Below are 25,351 nucleotides of genomic sequence, written 5' to 3' on the forward strand. Positions count from 1 at the left end.
TGGCAGCAGAGGGACCACCTAGTAATGTGAACATGAGCAGAAAGTTGCCCACATAGCTACATTTTTTAATACTTATTATTAAAATATAACATTATAAGAACTAAAAGCTCATGATTCCTCTCCCTAATTGTAACTGGGGATAAAAAAATACAAACAATCTTATAAAAGTTAGATTTCCATTTTGCCTTCACTATATGACATTGACCTTGGCCATGTTATGGGCCTAGTCTGCATTGTTCCAGTTTTCACATTTGTAAAATTAGGATAATAGTATTATCTTTATAGGATGATAATCAGATAAGTGGACATATGGTAAATGTTGGGCACAATGGCCTGGTACCCAATAGTGGGTGTTGTCTATTAATTTGCTCACATCATTGCCTCAGCTTGGTCTCTACTGAATGTTACTCATTCAAGGGAATTCAGCCCCATTCCCAAAGACCCTCCCACCTCTGTAGCTGTTTTTTCCCTCCTTTAAATACCTAGACTTCCTGTTGCTTGCACCATTTATCAGGAATTTATCATGTATTTATTTACTCATTCATCCTTATGAGGCATTTACTGTGTATTTATTGATTCTCTCATCCAGTAAAACATGCACCCTGTAAAGGGAATATAGAAATGACTAAAGCAAACACAGTCCCTTCCTTCACAGCTCCACAGCCAATGGAGGGAAAGGGGCTGTGGAGGGAAAATGAGCAAGCACATAATTATTTAATCTAGCAAGGCTAAGTGCTATCAAGACAAAGTGTGGGATGCATTGAGAATCTGTCACAGGGGAAGCTCACTTAGACTGCAGAGTCAGAAAAGATTTCTTCGACATTGAAGGTGAAACCTGAAGGAGACACTGCTTTCTAATGTCACCACAGACTACAAATATTTATGTGGAGAATCAGTGCACATTTACCTACAGCAAATAACCACAGGAGGTAGCATGTTAAATGTCAAACAAACAAAATATATAACACTATTGAGATTTTTGGAACCCCCAAGGGTTAGGTTCTTTCTTAGAAAAACTTTATATAGAACATGAAATTTGAACAGAACTTTACCTAAAACTGTAGAAATAAGCCAAGGGAGAAGGACTATAGATGGGAAAAATCAGACTGTAGAGGACCTTCCTGGTGGTGTAAGGGTTAAGTTTCAGAGTTGTCATCCCTGCTGCCAGAGTTCTATCCCAGGCCAGGGAGCTGACACACTTGGCACAACAGGCCTCTACTGTCTCGCCCACTGCTCCCTTCAGAAGCGAATTTCAGTAGATCCACCTGTTCTGTTCCCCACTCTATCTCTGTAAATCCTCTCACCACCTCACCTCTGGCCTACACTACAGTTCTTGTATGCATAAATAAATAAATCTTAAAAAAAAAAAAAAAGTTGTATGGGCAGACATAGGAAAAGCCAAAACAGATTCAGACAGGTTGCTTGAACCACAGAGCAACATGGGATATTAAAGATAAAAATCATAGAAAGGCTTGGTTTACCCTAGATGGAGTTTTCTTGGAGACTCATTAAAGTTTTGGGCCCCTCCTCCCCTCCTCCCCCCAAAAAAAGCACATTTACAAAACTGCATTCTGTGTTACTGCATACAATTTCAGGGCTTCTTGAGCCTCCTGAGCTCCCAGTTAGGAAACCCTACTGAAAAGGTTTGAGGACAAATAGATGGCCTGTTTCAGTGTTTAGAGGGATTCGTTAGCCTGAGAGGACAACAACCATTGCAATGAGGTCCACTGAGAAATCACGCAGTGCAGAAAGCAAGCAGGAGCTCATCTTGCCTGAGACTATGGGTAGTGGCTCTGGGCATTCATTAAGTAAACAGCTACTGGGAAGAGAGTCTGGGACCGCCAGGTGCTCAGTGTTAGAGACATGATAGTTAGAGACCGCTGCCCTCTCGGAGCTCCCCCCTGGGCAGCATCAGAAAGAGGAAGAGTCATGGCCTGGAGGGAGAGGAAGAGCAGACTGTTTTCCTCAGAACTTTCCACTGCCCATTCCCAAGAGAATTAAACCGAAGTCTTTAATAAGTTACATTCAAGAGACTTCACAAAATGGTCACCACTCACCTCTCTGCTGTCTCGTCCACTTCAGCTTCCACCATAAAGACCTTCAACGCCTACACGACAAGCTTTCTGCACGGAGGTCACGCTGCACTCTTGACAGTCTCCTGACACTGCATTGCCTTTGCCTGTTTCTGTTCTGTCACTATTTTTCTCCCACCAGCAGTGCCTGGTCAAATCCTACCCATTACCCACCCTTCAAGGCCCAGGGGAGGCGTCACCTTTCTTGAAACTTTGTCAGAGTCTTCCTCCTGCCCCGAGTGACTGCGGCGCCTCGATCTCCCACAGTGTGCAATGAGCCTGAAGGGACCAGGATGTTGCCTTTTTACCTTATCCAGCTACATGCCCAGTTCCTGTCATGGCAAGCGCTCAGGACAGCTAGTGAATTGAAAGGCTGGAACCCGGGGAGAACAGAATTCAGGTAGATTTTAGGAGCCATCAGCGAAGCACGAGTTGGGGGAGGAATCAGGAAAGGCAGCCCAGCTGGTCACCTCCCCGTGGAAGCTGAGGACAGGGGTACGCACTCGAGTGCCGTGAAGACAGTTTTTAAACACACGGCTTTTCTATCCTGGCAACTTAGGTCACTCCGTTTATAATGATAGTAGGGCCCACAGGGAGAGGATAATTTCTACTCTCGCAAATGCCGGTTCTGGGAGTATTTCCCCTGGATGATAAAGATTTAACTATTAAGGAAAAAAAGCTTACTTGCAAAGGTCAAATATAAAATTTCGATCACCCTTGGAAGTATCGTAAAGTCACTTCCATAGTATTTGCTTTTACTTCTTGAACAGTTCTGTGTGTGCCGTGCCATTACCTCACCTTTGTTAGTACTATCAATTAAGCAAGAAGTTGCCAGGGACACTGAATCCTTTGGCTTAACTGCCGCAGCCACAAACACGTGCTCGGTTCCCCCACTGGGGTATGAGAGAATGTGGGTGTCTTTCCAGCCTTGGAGAGCGCTGAAGAACTCGCCCCTTAACTGAGGCGCGCCAAGCAGAAGACAAACTCCCGAACTAACTGAACCCAACCCACTAGGGAGGTGCCAAGTCCCAGCAAGTGCCGCTTCTCAACTTTCCGGAGGAAAAGGCGGTGAGGACTCCCAAGTCTAGTAGCCCGCGTCACACTCTGAGCTCTCCCTCAAAGCTCCCTCCCCGCCTCGGGGTGTGTTTGGCCCCTTACAGGTGCTCAGACCAGCCGCGCGGCGCCTTTTCGCTCCCTAGGCCCCACCCCTGCCCCGCCCAGCCCCACCCAGGACCGAGCACCTTGCATGTCTGATTGGATGAAGAGTAAGGGGCGGGGCCTGGCGTCCCGGAGGCCCCGGATAGTCTCGGGCGGGGTGGGCTGGGTGCTCCGGGAAGAGTGGGTGCTGCGTGCGCCCGAGTGCCGGGTTGGACCGCCTGGGCCAGCTCAAGATGAGGACGCGCTGGGCGACCCCTCTCCGTGCAGCGGAGTTACTTGCTTTGATCCTCCGGTACTTAGTACTGGCGGAACCCGCTGGCCACACAGGTAAACGTGGGCGCGTCGGCCGCCACCCTGCTGGCGGCCGCGAAGCGACAAACTCCGCCAACTTGGCGAGGTCAGGGCCACTCTTCGGGATCACGTCACCTCTTCCTCAGGGGTCTGGAACTGGACCTATGAACCCAAGGGGAGGTCTGAGGAGACGGGTTCCAAAGTCACTCTCGCCCGGGGAGCGAGTTGGGTGGGGCGTAGGAGGGCTAGAGGGTTCTCCAGAGGGGCAGCGCACGTATTCTAGGATGTGTGTACTGGGGGGGAAGGGGGGAAGAGCTGTGGGGGGTGGGGAGCGGGGTGACTGATTTCTCTGTGCCCGTGGTACACGTCTGACTCTCAAGTCTCCTGAGTGACCATGAGGATCACGACTCTATTGGATGGTCTCATCCAACGCCTGGAGCAGGCAGCCTTCCATCTAATTGGTTTATCAGTTCCAAACAACCCTGAGGCCTAGGATCCCAGGATGGAGCATAAGGGTGGCTTGCCTTGAGACCTCCTGATGCTCATCCGAGAAGCAGAACCAAGGGAAGAGGCTCTTAGCTGATGCTCTAAATAGTGTCAGGCCCATCATACTCTCTTTAGCAGCAACCGGTTTGCTTTTACTTTCCTTTTGCTTTGGCAGAAGCTATGTAAGGACTTTGTTCTTATTCTGGCTGCCCAATGAGCAATCAGTGGGCCATCCCTACATACCACTTCTATTATTTGTCTGTATGAGGAAGTTAAAGATGACTAGGGAAGTTTTGAAAAACCTCAGGTTGCTTGTGTCTTTCCTTTGTAGCTGAAATTCCTCAGAGTGATAGGTTTCTCAGAGTAGGTGGCATTCCCCTATCTACATCAGGAACCCATGAGTGGACTTTGCTCTGATTTATACTTCTCCATTCTTCTTTGACCGTCTGTGTTGGGAAATACCAAAGGTTCTATATTACTGGAAGAATTCTATTCTACCTGACCCATACTTTAGATAGGAAAAAATTATTGCAGCAACCTGTCAAAGCAGACTAACCATTCAATCACTAAGCTGGTTTCCATGGATCTTCACTTTAGTCCTATTTTGTCTCACCCATAAAACACAGGATTTCCTTAATTTTTGCAATATCTACAATCTCTGTTCTTTCCTATCAACCCAAAGCAAAGAATATTGGCTTAACTCCATCCTCCCTGTGCTCAGTCCTCACAAATTTTTGTTTTCCTGCATCCCTCCTCACCCTTAGCGGCTGCTCTGGTCAGCTTTTTCACCTTCTTAAACCACACTTATGGCTCTGTTAATGCTTACACTGAAATTTTGAAACTCTATAGACACTTGGCTAGCTTGTTTGGCAATGTGTCAGCTTCACCAAGCTGATAATAGCTTGCACCTTGTCGTGTGTTAGAGGCTACCTTTGCTCAGGTGGTCTCTGTTGCTCAGATGCTGGAAGAGTACCTCAGTGTCCTTGGGGAAATGCCAATTGCTTACCTTTTGCCTCTGGTGAGAGTTAAGTGCTTGAAGTAAACCAGTCCTTTAGGGAATCTCACAGTGCCCAGTCTGAACACCATGACATCGTGACTCCAAGTAGACTGCCACATCAAGTAGGTCTCCAAGTAGACCTATCACATCAGAACCTGCTTTTAAAATAGCAAAGAAGTTTGATTTCTTTCTTTTCCTGCAACTGTGCATTCTGCATGCATAGTTGAGACTCCTGAAAATGCGCAATTGCGTGGGCTCTGGAAATTCCCTTGTGTCTAAAACTATTACAATATTCATCCTTCTTGCCTTCCCAGGCCCTCCTCCTCTCCATTTCTCTGTTGTTATAAAATGTTGATATTCAGTTTTTTTTTTTTAATGTACAGAGCTTTTTCATTTAGGGCTTTTAAGACAGGAGTTAATGATCAGAAATATGATTACTAATGATAGAAGTGGACATACTGAAATTCATTTTCCATTTATTATTCTACTTAGCTGTTTCCTCTGTAGTAACAATAGAATGTTTCTATAAAACAAAACATATAAGGATTGCTACTAGGGTAGTAAAGGTTCGTTCATCAACTTCTGCCTTTTATACTTAACCAGTAATGTATTTGAAGGTAAACTTTCATTTCTATTTAGTACCAGAATAGGATTATAAAGTATGCAAGGTGCAATATAAGGCTAACAATAAAGAATCTGTTTTCTAAATCACTCTGTAGTTAACCTTTTCAAAGTATAATACATGTCTGAAATACTTTATATGCCCTTATTTAACAAGTTGTCCAAATAAATTATTTTCACATTTTCTCAGTCCTTGTTCCCACACTTCATTCTACCATCCCACTCTTCATACTTAGTAGAAGACTGAGACAAGACTGAGGCAGACTGAACAGCTCCTGCACAGAGTAAGGAAAATTATGGGGAATTGTTACAAAAGAACAATATTCTCCCTAGCTTACATTATGTGTGCACATATATTATGTATAAAGGCTAACAACAAGTTTCCTTAAGTCATATTAGTAATAAATGTCTGTGGTAAATGAGCACTAGAGCTGCCAAACATTAATATTACATATTTGGGTTAAATACTGCTTTTCAGTCAAAAAAGTATTTAAATTTTAGATGTTGCAATTAGGTAAGGTGTCTCACAGCTCCTTTTTTACATAGCTACTTCATGCTACTCCATGGTCTCCTGTAGCCTTTCAGAGTTCCTACAAAGTTGTTAAATCCTCAGATGTCCCAGTCATAAAACACAGAGTAAAGAAGAATGTTTTTTTTTCTCTTCCAAAGAATATTTATAAAACAGCACTGTCATTGGAATGAAAATGACCTTAAGTACTACTAGCATTAGCATGGCATAATAAAGATGTGGGCATCTGTTCAAGAGCAATATGCAGTAGTGAACTTAGCACACTTATAAAATCCAGACTTTGAAAACCCACAAGAAGACTTGGAAAACTTATCATATGGAAGCATAGAATATTAGTCCTAGAAGTGGCTTAAGTTACTTATACTTCACTGCTTTCATCTTACATTTACATATACAAAGACCCTGGAGAAGCCAGGGGAAGATTCCTACTGTAGTGTAGATTAGGCAAAGGTGGTGGCTAACCATTCTCCCACTGGAGCAAGCTTCTTTTTTCTTGCAGTAATTTCTGATACTTTGGAATGCAAGCTTTATTGCATTTCAATATTGGAATTCGTTGTACTGGAGAGGTGCAAGAGAGACTATTTGTGAAAGAGAGATCAGGGATCTGAGTGGAAGGACATTAGAGCAAATATGAGCAACCATCTTCTAAGACAGTACATTTCCCCTTTTTGTGAACTATTCTCCCCATAAGCTAAGGAACGATAAAGTGATGTCAAAGAGGAGAAGAGTGGAGTGGAAGCTGCTATGGCAAACACACTTAGCTGCAACCCTAGGTGTGATGTTTTAGACATCTGAAAAAAATAAAGTTTCAAAGGATGTTTTTATTCCTCTTGTTGCTGCTGCTGTCATTAAAACAAAAACTTCTGTTCAAAGTAGTAACTGAATAGGACTTAATTTTATAATTGTTATTAACATGAAAGTTCCTCTCATATCCTTGATATGAGGCATTTCCCTTCAAGTTCCTGGCAATAGGATTTTTAACTCTGAAAGCCTGTAAATTATTATTACACAATGTATTTAGTGTTAGAGAAGCCAGTTTATAAAGCTGATGTAAAAATGAAAGTGGTTTTGGGAAACTAAAATCTTATAGGTCCTTCTGCTGAAGGCTTTGTGGTTTTTGTTCTTAAAATTTATTTATTTATACATAGAAGGGTTGGGGTGTAGGCCAGAGATGCAGGGGATGAGAGGATTCACCAGAGACAGAATGGGAGCAGAACAGGCAGATTGACTGAAATACACTACTAAAGGGAACAGCAGGCAAGATAGGAGAGGTCTGCTGAGCCATGTATGTCAGCTTCCTGGCCAGAAATTAAATTCAAGCCACAGCAGTGCTAGTCTGACAGTGCTGAGACTAGCATAGCACTGAGACTTAACCACTGCAATACAAGTGCAGCCCTGAACCCTTTGGTTCTTTCACAATGATTGTTTAAGTTTGTCTTAAGTATTTCAACTTCACTATCACCAGTACGATGTTTTGTGCCAACTATAAAAAATTTTCTCTGTAAAAGCACTAATCAAACTGTTCCATTGTACTTTGTTTAACAAAGGTGAACCCTGCGCTACAGAATCAAGAAAAATGCATTACTTTATTTGCATTAAACTAAATTAAAATATTATTCTGAGTTTTCATTCTACAGCTTAACAAAATTTCAGTATCTTTCTTTGTAGATATCTCCCTCGGGTGATGCAAAAGTTGCCAGGACACTTGAGTCATCAGCCCACAGTTTACTTTTGAGTTTCTCCTTGTTCAAACCTACTGGATCTTTAATCCAGTAGTTTAGGTTTGACCTCCCTAAGCAATTCACACTGTCAATTATCCCATCCCTCCTTCAGGGGCTTCCTAATACCTTCCTGGAGGTTCTATGATGGAGTTGGCCACAAGACCTCCTACCCTGGGAACCCAGATCTTCATTTCTTCTGATCCCTTTATGCCACTATCTACTCTGCCTCCTCATAAGTCTCACCTCCTTTCAGAAACTTTAAGGTTATGTAATAATTTACCCTGCTGTAGTAGCTAAAATGTTAGCAAGACGAAGTTGTCCTAAATAGACTCAGGGTATATTTCGTTGATGGTAATTCACCTGTCTAAGGAAGAAGAAAACATTTCCTTCATCTTGTTATATGAGGGGCAGGTGGTATCCTTCATGGAATAGCAATAACAAGTATGTCCTCTAAGTGCTTTGCATGTATGAACTCACTTTATCCTCATATCTATTGTATGGAATACTATTTTACAAGGGAGGAAACTGAGGCATGGAAAGTAAATGTGGTTTGTTTATACAGCAAACAAGTAGCAGAGGCAGTCTGTGAACCCAGGCAGATGGTCCATGCTCTTAACCCACAATGTACTGCCTCTGTAAACATTACTGTCCTTTGCTCTTGTGTAATATATTAGTTTATGCTGCTTGAAGGTGGGAATGTTTCAATGGTGCTTAGACACTCCTTTGCAAGCAGGATACAATACACACTGACCACATAATTCACAATCCTGAACCATCTTTTTCTTTCTTGACTCAGGCAATGATCCATTCACCATTGTGAATGAAAACACTGGCAAGTGTATCCAACCATTGAACGACTGGATAGTAGCAAAGGACTGTGACAAAACCAAGGACATGTTATGGAAGTGGGTGTCCCAAAGTCGGCTCTTTCATTTGCAATCCCAGAAGTGCCTTGGCCTAGATATTACCAAACCCAAGGATACCTTGAGAATGTTCAGTTGTGACTCCCATGTCATGCTCTGGTGGAAATGCGATCACCGCTCTCTGCATGGAGCTGCCCGATACAGGTTAGCTCTACAGGATGGACATGCTATAGCAAGTACAAATTCATCTGATTTCTGGAAGAAAGGAGGTTCAGAGGAAAGCCTGTGTGGCCAGCCATACCATGGTGAGTATTGGAGAGGGATTTGACTCATTTGCTATTGTGGTTTTTTTTTTTTTAAGATTTATTTATTTGTTCATACAGAACTGGGGTACAGGCCAGAGGCTCAGGGGCGATGAGAGGCTTCACCAAAGACAGAGTGGGGAGCAGAACAGGCAGATCTATGAAGTACACTGCTGAGGGGAGCAGCGGGCAGGTCAGAAGAGGTCTGTCACGTCATGTGGTCACCTCCAGGGCAGGCGGGAATGGAACTCATGCGGAAGTGGCTTTAGCTTCTCAGTGCTGTGCCACCAGGGAGGGCCTACTATTGTGTTTCATAAATGTGGCATTGACAAATTGACTACAAATAAAGCCTTGGACTGGTAGGACAGTGAGCTAGTATTTAGTTCTAGGTACAGCACTGTCAAGTTACCTCTGTGAAGTTGATGTTTTTTGCCCCCTTTTTACAGATAACTCTAGGAGAGGTTACACAATCAGAGGTTACACAGTCATTCTGTGGCGAGCCTGGAAAATCTCTCTGATATCTGATCATATGTACTTCTTTTTTCTAAAAAGACTTGTGTATTTATGCGTAAATAAATATAGGCCAGAAGTGAAGGTAGGAGGATTCACCAGAGACAGAGTGGGAAACAGGACAGGCAGATCTACTAAAATATGCTACTGAGAGGAACAGCCAGGGAGACAGGAGAGGTCTGCTGTGCCATGTGGGTCAGCTCCCTGACTGGCAATTGAACTCATGCTACAGTAGCTAGAGATTGCTTGATAGTGCTATGTTTTTAACCCTCGAGCCACCAGGGAGGCACAGCATATACACTTCTTATGATTGCATTCTTCTGAACTCCATGAAAAGAAGTGTTAGAGTAACAGGAAATCCTTCATATGAGACAAAAGTCAAATTGTCTAGTAAAGTTTAAACAAGAAAGAAAAAGCATTAATGGAAATATATTTTTCCTTGTCTGCAGGTTTTAATATAATGGGAAGTTTTAAAGAACCTCATGTGGGTTCATTTATTTTTATTTTTGGCATAATAATCACACTCTGATGTTTTTATTATTCTGCATTTTGAACTTTTCTCACAAGTCCATTGCTTCCAAAAATAAATATATGAATGTTCCCTTTGGGGATTATCTTAACCATAACCTTTGTTTAGCATCTAAAGACTAGATTACAATAAATTTCCAAGATTAAAAAGAATAATTAGACTTCTTTTTTGAACTTCTAAATGCTAATAGCTATCAGCCAAATGAATTTTTTTCATCGCATTGCTCCAAATTATATAAAATGTTGACATATATGTAATTATTTTATCTAAGTCCTAACTAGTCCTTCATCTGTTTGTAAATTTACATCATTATATAGAGATTTTCCTTTTCTCTTAAAACACTTTTAAGTTAACTTTGACCTCCTATCATTCCCACTACCTGCACATATTTTGCTTTATAGGTAACCTCTTTCTATTTCCTAGAGACAATACAACAGCTTCCTAAGATGTCAAGTTCTAATGTTAAGGGGACATACTAGAGAATTAAAGATGGGGCTTCCTTTTTTCCAGCCCTTGGGTACAAGGAAACAATTCTATTTTCTGCTAGTTAGCTTATTTCTAGCCTAAAAAAAGAAAATGCTTTCTGGCTACCACTTAACGGCAAGTTTAAATTTTGTAATGCAAAAGCCTTTATCTTGACAGTTTATGGAAAATATGAACCCAAACAAAATGCCTTTTGAACTTGATTTTATTGGTTTCATTATATTTATACCTCAGAAGGAATAATTTTCTTGTCAAGACTCTTTCTCCTGCTTTTAATTCCTTTGTTATTGTTGTTGAATTGCATTTTAGGCTTTTACTTCACACAGCAGTGATTAGTTGGTTAGATGATACATTGCATCAACTTATGGATCCTTATTCATAATTTTGCCCACTAATGTCAAAGACAGTTACACACACTACACTGGAATCACTGCATATCCTGCTTAATGAAGTGTGATTCTCCTCCTTGTCCTACTAGTGCAATCTGTGCTGATTTCCAAGGTGCAAGGAGTCTCTTTCAGTGTACAATTATTACATGTTTGTCTGAGGATTGAAGGAATCTTTATTGCCATCTTGATGTCACCTCTGCTTTCAAGTCTTTGAAGGGACATAATTACATGTTAAACAATTATAAATCCGTGCTCAAAATTCCTCACTTAGATATAACTAGTTTTTATACTCTTCAGGGAAGATGGCCCCTGGGCTTCACATGGCTGATTAAGCAACAACTGGTACAGAAAAAGGATTAGAAGTCACCTAGGGTAGCACCCTGGAGAGAGATGAGAAATAACACCAGTAAGAGCCCAAAGACACAATGTGGGCTTTTGTCCTTCCAAACACTATATTTGGAACAGTGTTCCAAATTTCTAGTAGAGAAATTTATTTTGAAAGAAGGTGTGGGATACATATAATTATAGCTAGTCAAGATATACCTCAAGTATTAATTGGCAAGAGGCCAGAACCAAAGCTGCCTCCTCTTCTACATCTCTGTCTCAGTGATAGATATATCCAAGTCACAAGCATCAGAAATCTACACGTCATTGTTCTGCTTTCCATTCCACCTTTCAAATTAAATCAGTATTAAATTCTGGCCATTTCTCCCTCCTTGTTCAAAGAGAGCACTGTCTGAAATTAGGGACTCTGGCTAAGACTGCTGTCTCAGACTCCCAGTATTAGTTCTTAACCCTACCTTCCTGTCGAGTTGTATAAAGATAAGACAGGTCAGATTATTGAGTCCCAACAAAATTAATTCCAATATTATACAAGCTGTTACATGTAGGTAAGATTCAAAACCAGGATTGTGCTCCCCAAATTTAGTTTCTTTATCTCTCCCTTGACTTCAAGGTTTAGATTAGATTTTATTAAATCTCATTTATTAGATTAAATTTTAACTTCTTTTGAAGAAGAGTTCTTCAAAATTCAAGATAGCCCTACACCTACATTCCATTGAAAGTTTATTTTCTCTGCATAATTCACAAAATATCCACAATTTGAAGTGCTAGTGGGGTTGAGCTATTAGATATTTAAATGCATATCTAAATGTTAGTCAAAGGCAGTTTATCATAAAATTTATACAAATAAAGTTTTTCCTGAGATGCCTATAACTCATACATGGGGATTATGGATAGAGGCAACATAATGGACTAATGGCAAATTAGAAGTTAAAATTTAATCTAATAAATGAGATTTAATAAAATCTAATCTAAACCTTGAAGTCAAGGGAGAGATAAAGAAACTAAATTTGGGGAGCACAATCCTGGTTTTGAGTCTTACCTGCATGTAACAGCTTTAACCATTGATGTGATTTTGCCTAATGTTACTAAAGAAATTAATTTTTAGTTTTTTGTGTGAGTGCCTAATCGAGAATAAACTGTTCTTTTAAGGGTGCAATCACCATATATGCACACACTAAGAGAAGATCCTTTTCAGGAAAGTTTGTCTATTGAGTTTAAGAGGTTGAACTGTTCCAAACTATGTGTGACACTAAAATTGCTAGTGAATAGTTAGCACAATTTTGCTGCTGCTGTGGTGGTGGCGGTTTTGCGCTTATCATTCTTCACAGCATACTGAGCACTGGAGATGTCTTATTTGAAGTTGCTTTGAGCTATGAAAAGACTGAAAGCCTGAGAAGGCAGGCATTCATCCCACAAGGTGTCCTTAGCAGTCCAGGACACTGGCTCTCCCTGGTGGCACAAATGGGTTAAAGCGTAGCACTGCATGAAGCTGGCCATGGCCGCTTGGTGCGAGTTCAATCCCGGCCCTGGAAGTGATCCACATGGTGCAGCAGACCTCTCCTGTCTCACTCGCTGCTCCCTTCAGCAGTGTACTTCATCGATCTGCCTGTTCTGCCCCCCACTCTGTCTCTGGTGAATCCTCTCACCTCCCCTGCATCTCTGACCAGTACCCTAGCTCTGTTTGCATAAATTAAAAAATCTTAAAAAAAAAAAGTCAAGGACGATACTCAGAGAGCAAGTTCTGTCATTTATGATTGAGTAACGGAATGGTTCATATAACTACTCAGCAAAAATGGGGATTTCATTAACAAGCATAATTCTTGCTCTACTGATATTACAGGGTGGTGGTAAAGAGAAAGAGAAATGTAATTGAAAGTACTTTTATAACAGAAACACAAGTTCCTTGGGGAGAAAATGATGGCTCTATAAGTAGTAGTTATGCTCAGAGGCTGTCCTTTTAGTGTTCTAATGTGTAATAGAAATTGGACATGAGCAACTTGAAATTTGGGGTATGGTTAAAAACAGAACATGAGTAATAAGCTGTATTCTTATCAGATACAATGTGAACATACTTTAACAGAAGTACCTTGTTCAAAACCATTTTTATGTCAGAAGAAAATAAACCAGTGTTCCTTAATTAAGGATTGTAATTAAAAACATCCAGATTATTCTTGCCCTTGCTATATTGCAGCTTAATACATTCTAAAATGTTAGATCAGTTTTCACTCTTCAGTTAAATGACCATTTGAGACTAATGAAAGATGTAGAATTAAATACCACCTTAAACACACTTTTTAAAGAAAATATTTATTTTATTTATGCATACAGAACTGGGGTACAGGCCAGAGATGCAGGGGTGGTGAGAAGTTTCACCAGAGACAGAGTGGGAAGCAGAGCAGGCAGATCAATGAAGTACACTGCTGAGGGGACCAGGGGACCTGTCAGGAGAGGTCTTCTGCCCCATGTGGGTCACCTCTAGGGCTGGGGATCTAACTGGTACTGAAGTGGCTGCAGCTTGCTTGCAGTGCTGCATCCTAACGCACTGCACCACCAAGGAGGGCCCAAAAACACAATTTTTTTTTTTAATTAAAAAGTTTATTTTTACATCATTTTTCACATTTTTTTTTTCATCTCAATTGTAATCCCCACGGGTTTCCCATCACCAAATCACCCCTGTGCCACCACCATAGTCCCGTGCATTTCCCTCCCTTCCCCCCCCCCTGTTTTTGATCCCATTCCCCACTCCACCCCCACATAATGTCTCTGGTCTATGGTTGTTCATTATTTTTGTTATTTTCTCGCCTGGTCCATTATACTCCTGCTATGAGTGAAACCATCCGGTATTTTTCTTTCTCTTTCTGGCTTATCTCACTAAGCATGATCTTTTCCAGCTCCATCCAAGTTGCTGCAAAAGACATGTGTTTCTCTTTTTTGGTTGCTGAGTAATATTCCATTGTATATATGTACCACATCTTTCTAATCCAGTCATCTACTTTTGGGCATTTGGGCTGCTTCCATGTTTTTCCAATTGTAAATAAAGCAGCAATAAACATGGGGGTACAAGTATCTTTTTCAATCAGTGCAAAAACACAATTTTAAGAAAATCTATCAACCTGAGAAAGAGTGGTACCTCCTGATTTTCCATACTTAAACTTTTCTGTATTTTCATATCAATGACCATGATTTTAAAGAAATCGAGTATTTGGAAAAAGGTAACAAATATATATATATATTTATATTTATATTTATATATATTTATATTTATATATTTGTTATTTATATATTGTTATATATTTATATATATATATATAATTAGGTATACTATGAAATACCTTTCCAGGGAACTGTTAATTTGCACTTTTCCTTGCATTTCCTAGCATATATGATGTTGAAATCAATTTTTAAATCCTCTTTGTGTACCAGGAAACTTATTAAAATGAAAAACTAGTTCCACTCTCTGAGTCCTGCCTTTTCCAGCAGTTCTTCCTCCTTTTTTTTTTAAATCAGTCCTTACCCCAATATATTTCCTGAATTTCTTCCATTATCTTGTATCTGCCTCATACAAGTTATATTATATGTATACATTATTATAATATTTATATTTAAAATATAAAAATATAAAGTCACATTTTAAAATTAAGCCAAAGCACAATACACACCTACTTCATAGTGTCATGTTTAAGAGTCAGAAGTGTTAGGGAGTGAACTTTGGCTTTTAAGGGTAGCATTCAAGATTTTTCAAAATTTCTTGGCCAACCCAACTCATCTCTCAGTTATTTGTTCTTTCCCTTTCATTAGTTTAGGAAGCACAGAGATGTAATGTGCCTTATCTTTACGCTCACAATGGACTCTAATTGAGGCATGGTTTTCTTCCCCAGTTCCTTGCCTGGTGACCTGCTGTGTTTTTGTTTGTTTCTTATTTATTTTCTTACATCTTTGTTCAATTTTGAAAAGTATTTGATTTCTCCGCTCCACTGCAGTATCTGTAGTTCTCTCACCACCGTGGCACCTGTGATCCATCACCACAGACCCTTATGCTCTTCCATTCCTCATTTTGACACCTTTCTCTTTATGTCTCATACTTATGATCATCTTGCAAGTTTTGTCTTTTTCCTGACACTTTGTTTGTTTTCTCTATATTCCTCATATAAGTGAAACCACTCAGTATTTATCTTTCTTCTGCTGGCATATTTCATTTAGTTTAATTCCTTCTAGCTCCATCCATGTTGATACAAATGATATGAGTTTATCTTTTTTTGTTCACTAAATAGTATTCTACTGTCTGGATATACCATATCTTTTTTTTTCCAAGGATTTATTTATTCATACAGAACTGGTGTACAGGCCAGAGGTGCAGGGGCAGTGAAAGGATTCACCAGAGACAGAGTGGGGAACAGAACAGGCTAACTGATAAAGTACACTGCTGAGGGGAGCAGGGGACCTGTCAGGAGAGGTCTGCTGAGCCATCTGGGTCACCTCCAGGGTGGGGATCAAACTCATGCAGAAGTGGCTTTAGCTTCTAGTGCTGTGCTTTAACCTGCTGCACCACCAGAGAGGGTCTATACCACATCTTTTTGAAACACTCACTTGTTTGGGCATTTAGGTTGTTTTCATATCTTGGCCATTGTAAACAGTGCTGTAGTACATTTAGGAGAGCAGGTTTCCTTTCAAATTAGTGTTGTTTTGTCTTTTGGGTAGATTCCTAGGAGTGCACTCACTGAATTTTATGGTAGGTCCAGTTTTAGTCTTTTGAGGAACCTCCATACAACTTTCCATAGTGGCTGGAGCAGTTTGCATTCCCACCAGCAGTGTAAGCTACATTTGTAGCTTCTGGTGTATTTTAGTAGGGCTATTCTCACAGGTGTGAGTTAGTATCTTGTGGTTTTGATTTGCATTTCACTAATAATAAGTGATGTTGAGCTTTTTTTCATATACCTTTTGGCCATTTGCATTTCTTTGGAGAAGTACCATTTTAGCTTTTCTGACCATTTATTGATTGGGTTGTTTGTTTTTTTGTTTTTAAATTGAGTTGTAGATCTTTAAGCAATTCTTGCTCTTATGTCCTCAGAGCCCACAACCTCAAAACTACCTCCAATCTCTGAACAATGGGGCTGTTTTGTTCATCTCTATTGCTTGACAGTTGGTTTCAAAAAGTCCACATCAATCTTATTGTTTCCAAGATATTTGTCTGCTCTTGCTAAAGTAAAGAAAATGTAGTGTAAGTTTAATCTTAGAAAGGCAACCCTGTGGGGTAGCTCTCTGCCTCCCACAGTAGTCTGTTGAGAGAGCCAGGATTTTCAGCTCTTCCGCAGTGGAAGAAGTTTTACATGGATTATCTAATTGAAACTTTATGAACAACTCTGAGCTAAATACTGTTGTTCCTAATTTGGAAATGTGGAACCTAAGGCTAACAGAGGTTGAAGTCCAGACCTGAGAAGTCAGCATCCATGCTCATGATTTCTGTATTGTGCAGCCAACCCAGTTACTGTGTTTGCATAAGTAAAAACAACAATCTTTATTTCAAAGCAGTTTTAGAAACCATTCAACTAAAGCTAATTATTTTTAACACCCCTTTCTTCTACCCCCTCTCCAATTCACAGAGATATATACCAGAGATGGGAACTCCTATGGGAGACCTTGTGAATTTCCATTCTTTGTTAATGGGACCTGGCATCATGAATGCATTCTTGATGAAAATCACAGTGGGCCATGGTGTGCTACCACCTTAAATTATAATGTTGATCAAAAGTGGGGCATCTGCTTAATGCCAGGTATGTATGTGATAGTAAGCTTAATAAATGTAAAGAATACCATTTATAAAAAGCAAAGGGGAGAATGCAGAGTCTAAAGTGACTCAAAAATGACTGCAACAAATATAGAAGGTAAGGAGTATTATATCTGTATCTATAGATATTTTTATGTATCTATATGGAAAGAGAGAGAAGTAGTTCTTCATAACTCTGCCACAAACATCTCTAGATGTTTGTCTCCATCTAAGAAATGAAGGCAGTAAGGAAGGGACCTCTAAGGGCCCATCTAGCTTTTGAAAGTCCTTGAATCTGACATGTGACATATAACTGATTTGTGGTTAAGTGACTGGTTATAGGAGGCCCTTTGAAAGCTCCCAGTAAAGTCTGAAATGCACTTAAACTCATGAGAGGTTATGAGTATATATTTGAGCCAGTTGTATTAAGACCTGTATATCTCATTCAGGAAACAGTTTATTCTTTTGAAATTATACATGTGCAGTGTAGATGGAATTAATCAGGCTTTTTATACCACTCACCTCTGCAGCTATCGCCTGCTGGCTTGATTGTTTTGATGCAGAGGCTCTTGGGAACTTAGGGGTGGGGCAAATCTGCCTGATTGCGGTCACCTTAGGCATGGGTGTGTGATCATACGTAAGGGTGCGCACCTTAGCCTCTACGCCAGCAATATAAGGGTGACGTCATTCCGAAAACGGCTATAGAGAACCAGCAACACACCCACAGAAGAAGAGAGACACAAGAGAAAACCCAGAGAAAAGCAAATGTTAAAATGCTCACAGGGCTCTGGGAAGTCTGCCAGCCTCCCCGTTCCCCACACCTTACACTGGCCCCCCTGCCCACCTTTGCTTGGTTGCCACTACCATATGTTTTATAGATTTCTGTTAAAGAATATGTCCATTATACCTTTTGTTAAAGAATATGTATGGTGCAGTGTACTTCTCCATTTACATACATATATACACATTTATGTATACATTTCCATACGTTAGTTATGTAATGTTAGTTACATATCATATAAGAATTTACTAAGGAGAAAGTTGGACTTAGCTTCTCAAATACAATAGTCATTTGGGCTATGAATCTTGGTCATTGAAGCAGTGTATTTACACACACACATAACCATACAAATAATGGTTTAACTGTAAGGTGTGGGCAGACCTTTCTGTAGTTTGCCACCATTTCCAGTAAGCTTGTTTTCCATTAGTTCAGGGGGTTGACAGTGTGAGCACAGTTGAAGATTCCTACCTTTAGGCAGAAGACAGGCAAGTGCTAAAATATAGCAGCGTAATTGATAAAGAGAGTGACTGGTAGGAAATGGAGGTGTTAAGTAGTCTGAGTTATTTGGTATCCTAAGACTTCAATTTCCTTGTGTAATCAAAGAATTAAAATATGGTCTAGTGAAAGACCAATATTATCAATCCTTAAAAAATGTAAATTGAAATTGTGGTATTTCTAAGTAACAGAAAACATTATGCCTGTACTTCAGATCACTAACATTTCTTTTATCAACAGAAAATGGCTGTGTAAATAACTGGGAAAAGAATGAGCAGATTGGAAGTTGCTATCAGTTTAATACTCAGACAGCTCTTTCTTGGAAAGAAGCTTATGTTTCATGTCATAATCAAGGCGCTGACTTACTGAGTATCAGCAATGCTGTTGAACTAACATTTCTTAAAGGTATGTTTACTTTGTGTGTGGTATGTAAAGATGCTGTCTGTCTTCTATTTTTATATCCAGTTATGTTGTTTTGTGTATATATCTTTCTGTCTTCTCTTGGGATTTAAACATCAACACTGAGCCCTCAAACAAATAGTAGTGAGTTTCATCCATTGAAAATGCATCCTGCGATGGAGACGAATGAGAGATTAATATTCAGAAAATGGGCTGGAGAAGCAAGATTAAACTGCTGCATATGACTAAATGAAAGAATTTGAAGAATGATGACCAATAAACTCTTTTTCTTTCTCCCAGCCTCATTTTTTTTCTTTTTGTTAATTATTATTATTTTATATACTTTTTACATAATTCTTCATTTTTATACAATGTATTCTTTATCATCTTGGGCATAGTCCTATGAAATTCCCATCACCAGTTCATCTATGTACCATCACTGTAGTCCCTTGTGCTCTTCCCACTCCTGTTTTGATCCAACTCCCACTTCCCTCACCTCTGAAGAATATCTGGTTTATAATTGCCTATTGATTTTGATTTTTACTTTATCATTACTTTTTCCCCCTGACTGCTTATTTGGGTTCCCTACATTCCTCCTATAAGTGAAACCACCTGGTATTTTTTTCTTTGTCTTTCTGGCTTATTTCACTGAGCATGATCCCTTCCAACTCCATCCATGTTTCTATGAATGGCATGAATTTATCTTTTTTGTTGCTAAGTAGTATTCCATTGTGAAAAAACATTTCCTTGATCTAAGCATTTATTTTTGGGCTTACCTATTATAAATAGTGCTGCAATAAACATAGGGATGCAAATGTTCTTTTGAATTAATATTTTGAATCAATGTTTTTGTGTCCTTTGGGTAGATGCCCAGAAGTGGAGTTCCTGAATCATATGGGAGATCCATTTTCAGCAGTTTGAGGAACTTCCACATAGCTTTCCATAGTGGTTGGACTAATTTATATATTCCTGCCATCAATGTAGGAGAGTTCCTTTTTCTCCACAGTCTCACCAATATTTGTTGTTACTAGTTTTTTTTAACATGTGTCACTTTCATAATGGTATCTCATTGTGGTTTTAATTTGCATTTTCCTGATTACAAGTGATTTTGAACAGTTTTTAATACACCTGTTTGTCATTTGCATTCCCTCTTTGGAGAAGTGTCTTTTTAGTTCTTCTGCCCGTTTTGACTGGGTTGTTTACTTTGTTTTTGTTGAGTTTCATCAGCACTTTGTAGATTTTTGTGATCACTCTGTATCATTTGGTTTGAGTGCAAAACTTCTCTCTCAATCAGTGGGTTGTCTCTTTATTTTAGTTAAAGTCTCTTTTGCTATACAAAATCACCTTAATTTGATGTAGTCCCAGTTGTTTAACTTTCCTTCACTGTCTTTGCTTTGAGTGATATGTCTTTGAAGATATTATTGAAGTGTTTGTCACGTAGTGTCTCCCCTATATTTTCTTCTCATTAAACTCTTTCTGCTTTGAAAAGAAGAGAGTTCATAGATATAAAGATGACTGAGTCTCACCAAGTGGCTTCAGTAAGAGGTCCTCACTTTTGAGTAAATAAGTATATTCCTCAGGGGCAAGGAGAATTTTAAGAAATCTTAAAGTACATTTAATGACACGTACAAATGGAGTATAGTGTAAAATTGTTTTTGTAGACTGGTGGTGGTAATTATTTTTAATTATGAAAACTCATAAAAAAGAATGGAAAATTCTAGGCCCTCCCTGGTGGCGCAGTGGGTTAAAGCGCATCACTAAGAATCAAAAGCCACTTCCGCATGAGTTCCATCCCTGCCTGCCCTGGAGGTGACCACATGGCGCAGCAGACCTCTCCTGACCCGCCCTCTGCTCCCCTCAGCAGTGTACTTCGTTGATCTGCCTGTTCTGCCCCCCACTCTGTCTCTGGTGAATCCTTTCACTGCCCCTGCACCTCGGGCCTGTATCCCAGTTCTGTATGAATAAATAAATAAATCTTTAAAAAAAAATGGAAAATTCCAACCTGGAAAGAGGTCTATATAACCACTACCCTGACTTACATTTAGTCATATTGCTTTATATTCCTCCCCATGCCTATCTTTCCTCCTTCTCTTTCTTTAAAGAAACTAAAGGCTAATAGAATTCATCTAAAAGTCTCATGTCCACCAAGGTTTTACATGTATAAACAGTATATGTTTTTTTATTATACTATTGTTTTATATTTTAAAATAATACAAATACTATCTTATTTCTCCATTTGTAAGTTTATCCATTATTAACTGATGCTTTGTAAATATTACATTGTATGAATAAACCATAATTTATCCATTGCCTTATTAGGAAACAGGTCGTGTTCTGCTTTTGCTGTTGCAAATGCTTCTGCAAGGAACTTCTTTATATATGCTTGTCGGCAGACATGTCTGAGAGTTTCTCTAGAATAGGAACTGCTGAGTCATATAGTGCTCATTTCTTCACTTCTAGTCAAAAAATTCTGATTGCTTTCCAAAGTGGAAGGAGTTTATACCTCCTCCATTGTTCAGTGTTATCACACTTACTAATTGACTGATATAATGGGTATGAAGTGGTATTTTATTCTTCATTTATATTTCCCTTACAGTTAAAGTGGTTTGCATCTTGTGTTTATTAGGCATTCAAGTTTCCCCCTGAACTTTTCCAGTTTATATCCTATTCCTGTTTTCTGTTAGGTTGGTTGTCCTTTTTTAACTAATTTGTTATACTACTTACATATTCTGGGAACTAATCTATTGTAGGATCACAAATATCTTTTCCTAGTCTTTGCTCTTTTCACTTTATTTTTCTACCTCTTTATTAAAATAATGTTAATTTTAATTCAGTCAGATTTTTTCTTTTCCTTAGTGCTTTGCACTTTTTGTTATTAGCTAGCAAATCCTTTCTTAGCCTTAGTATAATAAAGATACCCTCTCATGTTTTCTTCTAAAAACTCACAATTTTGCTTTTGAAATTTATATTCTCAATCCATCTGAAATATAAGTTATAGAGGTAGATATCTAATTTATCTTTCTTCATGTGAATATTCAATTGATCAAGCACTTGTTTATTTTAGATTTTCCCCTCTGATGTATTATGCTGCTTTTAACATAGATAGACTATCATGTGTATATTTGGCTGTTTCTAGGCTCTTCCTTCTGTTTCTTTGGTCTGTTTGTTTCTGTTTCTACCCCATGCTATTTTAATTATTCTGGTCTTTTGTAGTAAATCTTGATTTCTAGGTAAGTAAATGCTCCTGTATTCATTTTTCTTTCTTGAATTGTGTTGGCTATTTTTTTAACCACTTATTAAATTCAATGGCAAACCCTATTGGAACTTTGGAATTGAATTGAATTATAGATTAATTAAAGAAGCATTACTGTTACTACATTATGTCTCCTCATCCATGAAAACGATATGCTTTTTTACTTATCTGGGACCTCTTTTATGTACTCAATAAAATTCTATGACTTGTTCTATTAGTGTCTTGCTAGAAAGTTTATAAACACTTTTTACATTATTTTTAAAAAATTGAACCCAAGTTACTGAACCCCTGATAATTTATTCAATTAATGGGAAAAATCATAATATTTGATGATGTTGATGATAGTGTCTCAAAAAGGATACTAAATAATATAATACATTATCATATTTAATCCCTTGTACCAGCCCTTTGAAGTAAGTATTTATGGTAGTGAGGATGATGCTGGTGAGGAATGTGATGCTCAGATAAGAAATGTGACTGGTCCAAGTTCGCACACAAATAATTGGCTGAGGCAAAATGTGATCACAGTAAGTCCAACTTAAAAAGAAGTTGTAAAATACTCATTTCCCCCTTGCTCTTATCCCAACAACCCTTCCTGTCTAGTAGCTTCAGTTCAGAGCTTACGCTCTTGAAGATAAGTCCTATGCACTAATAAAAGAACGTTCTTTTTACTTTTTGCTTGCCCCATACTGAATTTGTTTTGGTTTTGTTTTATTAATATAAGAGTCTAAGAGTGAGAGATTGGAGTTTTTAGTTGTTGTTTTGTACCCACTGGATTTTGTTTGGGAATGAGATTTCTTAGGGTTCTGGTCTTCCAGAGGTTCTCTAAACACATTCATCCCAGAAATCCAAAAGAGTAACCACAGAACTGGTTGGGGAGAGCAATTCTTTCTAATTGACCTTCACTGTGAGGAGCTGTTCACTTTGATTCACCTTGTTATGTGCCCCAAGGTTAACATACATCTAGGTCATGGTCCCCACTGGCTAGGGCCTTTCTGATCTTTAAGATACTCTTCTGTGCCTTATCTAAGATGTACAATCATTACCAGGTCCTGATGTCTTTCATGGTGGGGAAAGAAATATAAATATAGGCTCATATCTGAACAGGAATCTGTCTCCAGGACAGCCAAAAAATATTTACCCGGTGGTCTTTCCCATTTGACTACGAATGAAAATTTAAGCTAGCAGTCATCTACTTCTTGATAGTAAAAATGTGATAAGCATACCTCATATTTATCAACTTTGCCTAGACTATTTTTTTCTTTTTCTTTTATTTTTTACATCATTTTGTACTTTTTTCCATCTCAGTTGTAATCCCCATGGGCTTTCCATTACCAAATCACCTGTGTAACTTTGCCTAGACTTTTATAGAAAAAGTCCAGCTCCAAATTTTCCAGGTCATGTAAGAATTGTGGCCCAACCAGAAGATTTAGAATGGATCTATTTCCTAGTCACATCCTCCTGGCATAAAATTCATGAGGAATATTTGGATTTGCCAATGTAGTCATAATTTTTAAATCTTGTGATTCTAGTAAAGAATAAGTCATCAATACAGATCACATATAAGATGCTGAAATGAAGGAAATTAAAAGCCTGACAGCATCCAAAGATTATTTTGTTCCATTGAAAATGTGGGCTTGCCATATGCAGGTAAATGATAAGATTATCAGAGGGAATAATAGAATTATTTGGACTCCCTCTGGGAGACATCTGAAAAATCTTCCAGGAATAGCATTGAACGTGGGATGGTTACAAATAGTCATCCATAGTACCCTTGATTAGAATGAATGAAAGGAATTTTAAATGTCAGGATATGGTTGAGTCTGGAATACCATAAATGCATCCTAGTTTACAGAGATTCTTTATGAATGCTGGAGAATCAATTGCTTTTACTAAAGAGGAAAACGTTACATTTGATTAAGTCTTCAAGGTCTTTGTATACAAGTACTGACAACATTTCTTTCTACTAAGGTAAAAGAAAGGGTGAATCCAGAGTTCCCTTCAGAATTCTCCTAAATCACCTGCTCCAATACCAACTCCTTCCTTAGTAGTATATCATTAATATCTATATTCTTGATATAAAGTGAGATGAATCATAGCTGCTAACCCTCATACTTATCCAAACTATCTCCCCTCCAGTTTGTTCAAGTTTAATTTCTTTCCCCAAGCTCTTCCCATCCACACTGTTTCTTGCATCTCAAATTTTCATTGACTTTTCTCCAGCAGGCTATAAACTTGATGAAATTTCAACCATTACATCCTGTAGTCTGTCTTTTTCACAGCCAAACTCCTGGAAAGTGTGGTGTATTCTTGCAGTTTACTCCTAACAGTGCTGCTCAGTGGAGTGATTATTGGGCTTATTTACCTACGAACCTCTTGCCTATCTTGTGAATATTGGTATCTGTATTATTACTTTTGGCCCTTTTAATCTTGGCTGCTGCTATTCATGCTCTGCCCAGGGAAACTCTTCCTCGCTGAGTGTTAGTTCTAGTAGGTGACTTGTTTTAGGCATTTGGATTCTAAATTCTATAGTAAAATAAAAATTGTGCATAGTCAAAATCACCCTCAAACTGTCCTTAAAGCATGATTATGATTATGGTTATTTACATGATTTCTACATGTAAATAAAATATAAAGTGTAAATATAATTTTCTACAAGTAGAGCACAAAGATTTATCTGTAACTGCAGATAGATATGTATATGTGTGTGTGTGTATGTATTACAGTAATATATCACACATAATCCCCTGGGAGGTATCAAGAAACTTATTAAATATTTAAATATTTCACCTCTGGAAATATTTCAGCTTTATAAAAATTCCAACCTGTTAACTCTCCCTGTTTGTGAATATCATCCTTGTCTTCTGTAGACCACTTCATTAATTGCTCTATTTCTTCTACCTGGCCTAAATAGCTTCAAATTCTTCTTTGTAGAATTGAAGTATTATCAGTTTCTCAAACAATGCTGTTGACTTCCTTGACAGTGATGTGAAAATCCTTACAGTCACTTGCATATACTTTTCATAGTTTTTCCAGCACACATGGACCCACACAAGCATGACTGCATTCCTCACTGTGGGCATACACGCATTGAGTGGCATGTTGGCAGGTGGCTTCACAGTTTACATTATTTCTGCTTCTCAATCTTTTCTTTTCATTAATGATATTTAGTTACTGGATAATAGATTTCAATGATACACCTCCACCGTGGCAAACATCTGTATGGAGGGGTTTATGGTATCTGTCTATCTTCAATATTTCCAGACTGGTTCTTTGGATTCTAGAGTAGTAGTATTAATGCCTATGAGATAACTCCTCCACACATTTCTGAAACTGCACTAGTCACATTTTACCATTTTAGAG

The 25,351-nt window shown here is 38.8% G+C and overlaps 1 protein-coding gene across 1 annotated transcript in view; it reads left to right on the top strand.

Annotated features, from left to right (window-relative positions):
• Window positions 1-8,679: 8,679 nt before the first annotated feature.
• The window catches only part of LOC101634968 (lymphocyte antigen 75), a 70,763-nt gene continuing 54,091 nt past the window's right edge, over window positions 8,680-25,351 (top strand). The window contains exons 1-3 of the mRNA XM_012728196.1: window positions 8,680-9,043; window positions 16,897-17,067; window positions 18,577-18,741. Coding sequence (XP_012583650.1) covers window positions 8,770-9,043; window positions 16,897-17,067; window positions 18,577-18,741 — 610 coding nt within the window. The 5' untranslated portion in view covers window positions 8,680-8,769. The remainder of the gene's footprint in view (window positions 9,044-16,896; window positions 17,068-18,576; window positions 18,742-25,351) is intronic.

The sequence above is a fragment of the Condylura cristata genome, unplaced genomic scaffold (assembly GCF_000260355.1).
Source record: "Condylura cristata isolate star-nosed mole 26May11 unplaced genomic scaffold, ConCri1.0 scaffold00002, whole genome shotgun sequence".
NCBI classification, from domain to species: domain Eukaryota; kingdom Metazoa; phylum Chordata; class Mammalia; order Eulipotyphla; family Talpidae; genus Condylura; species Condylura cristata.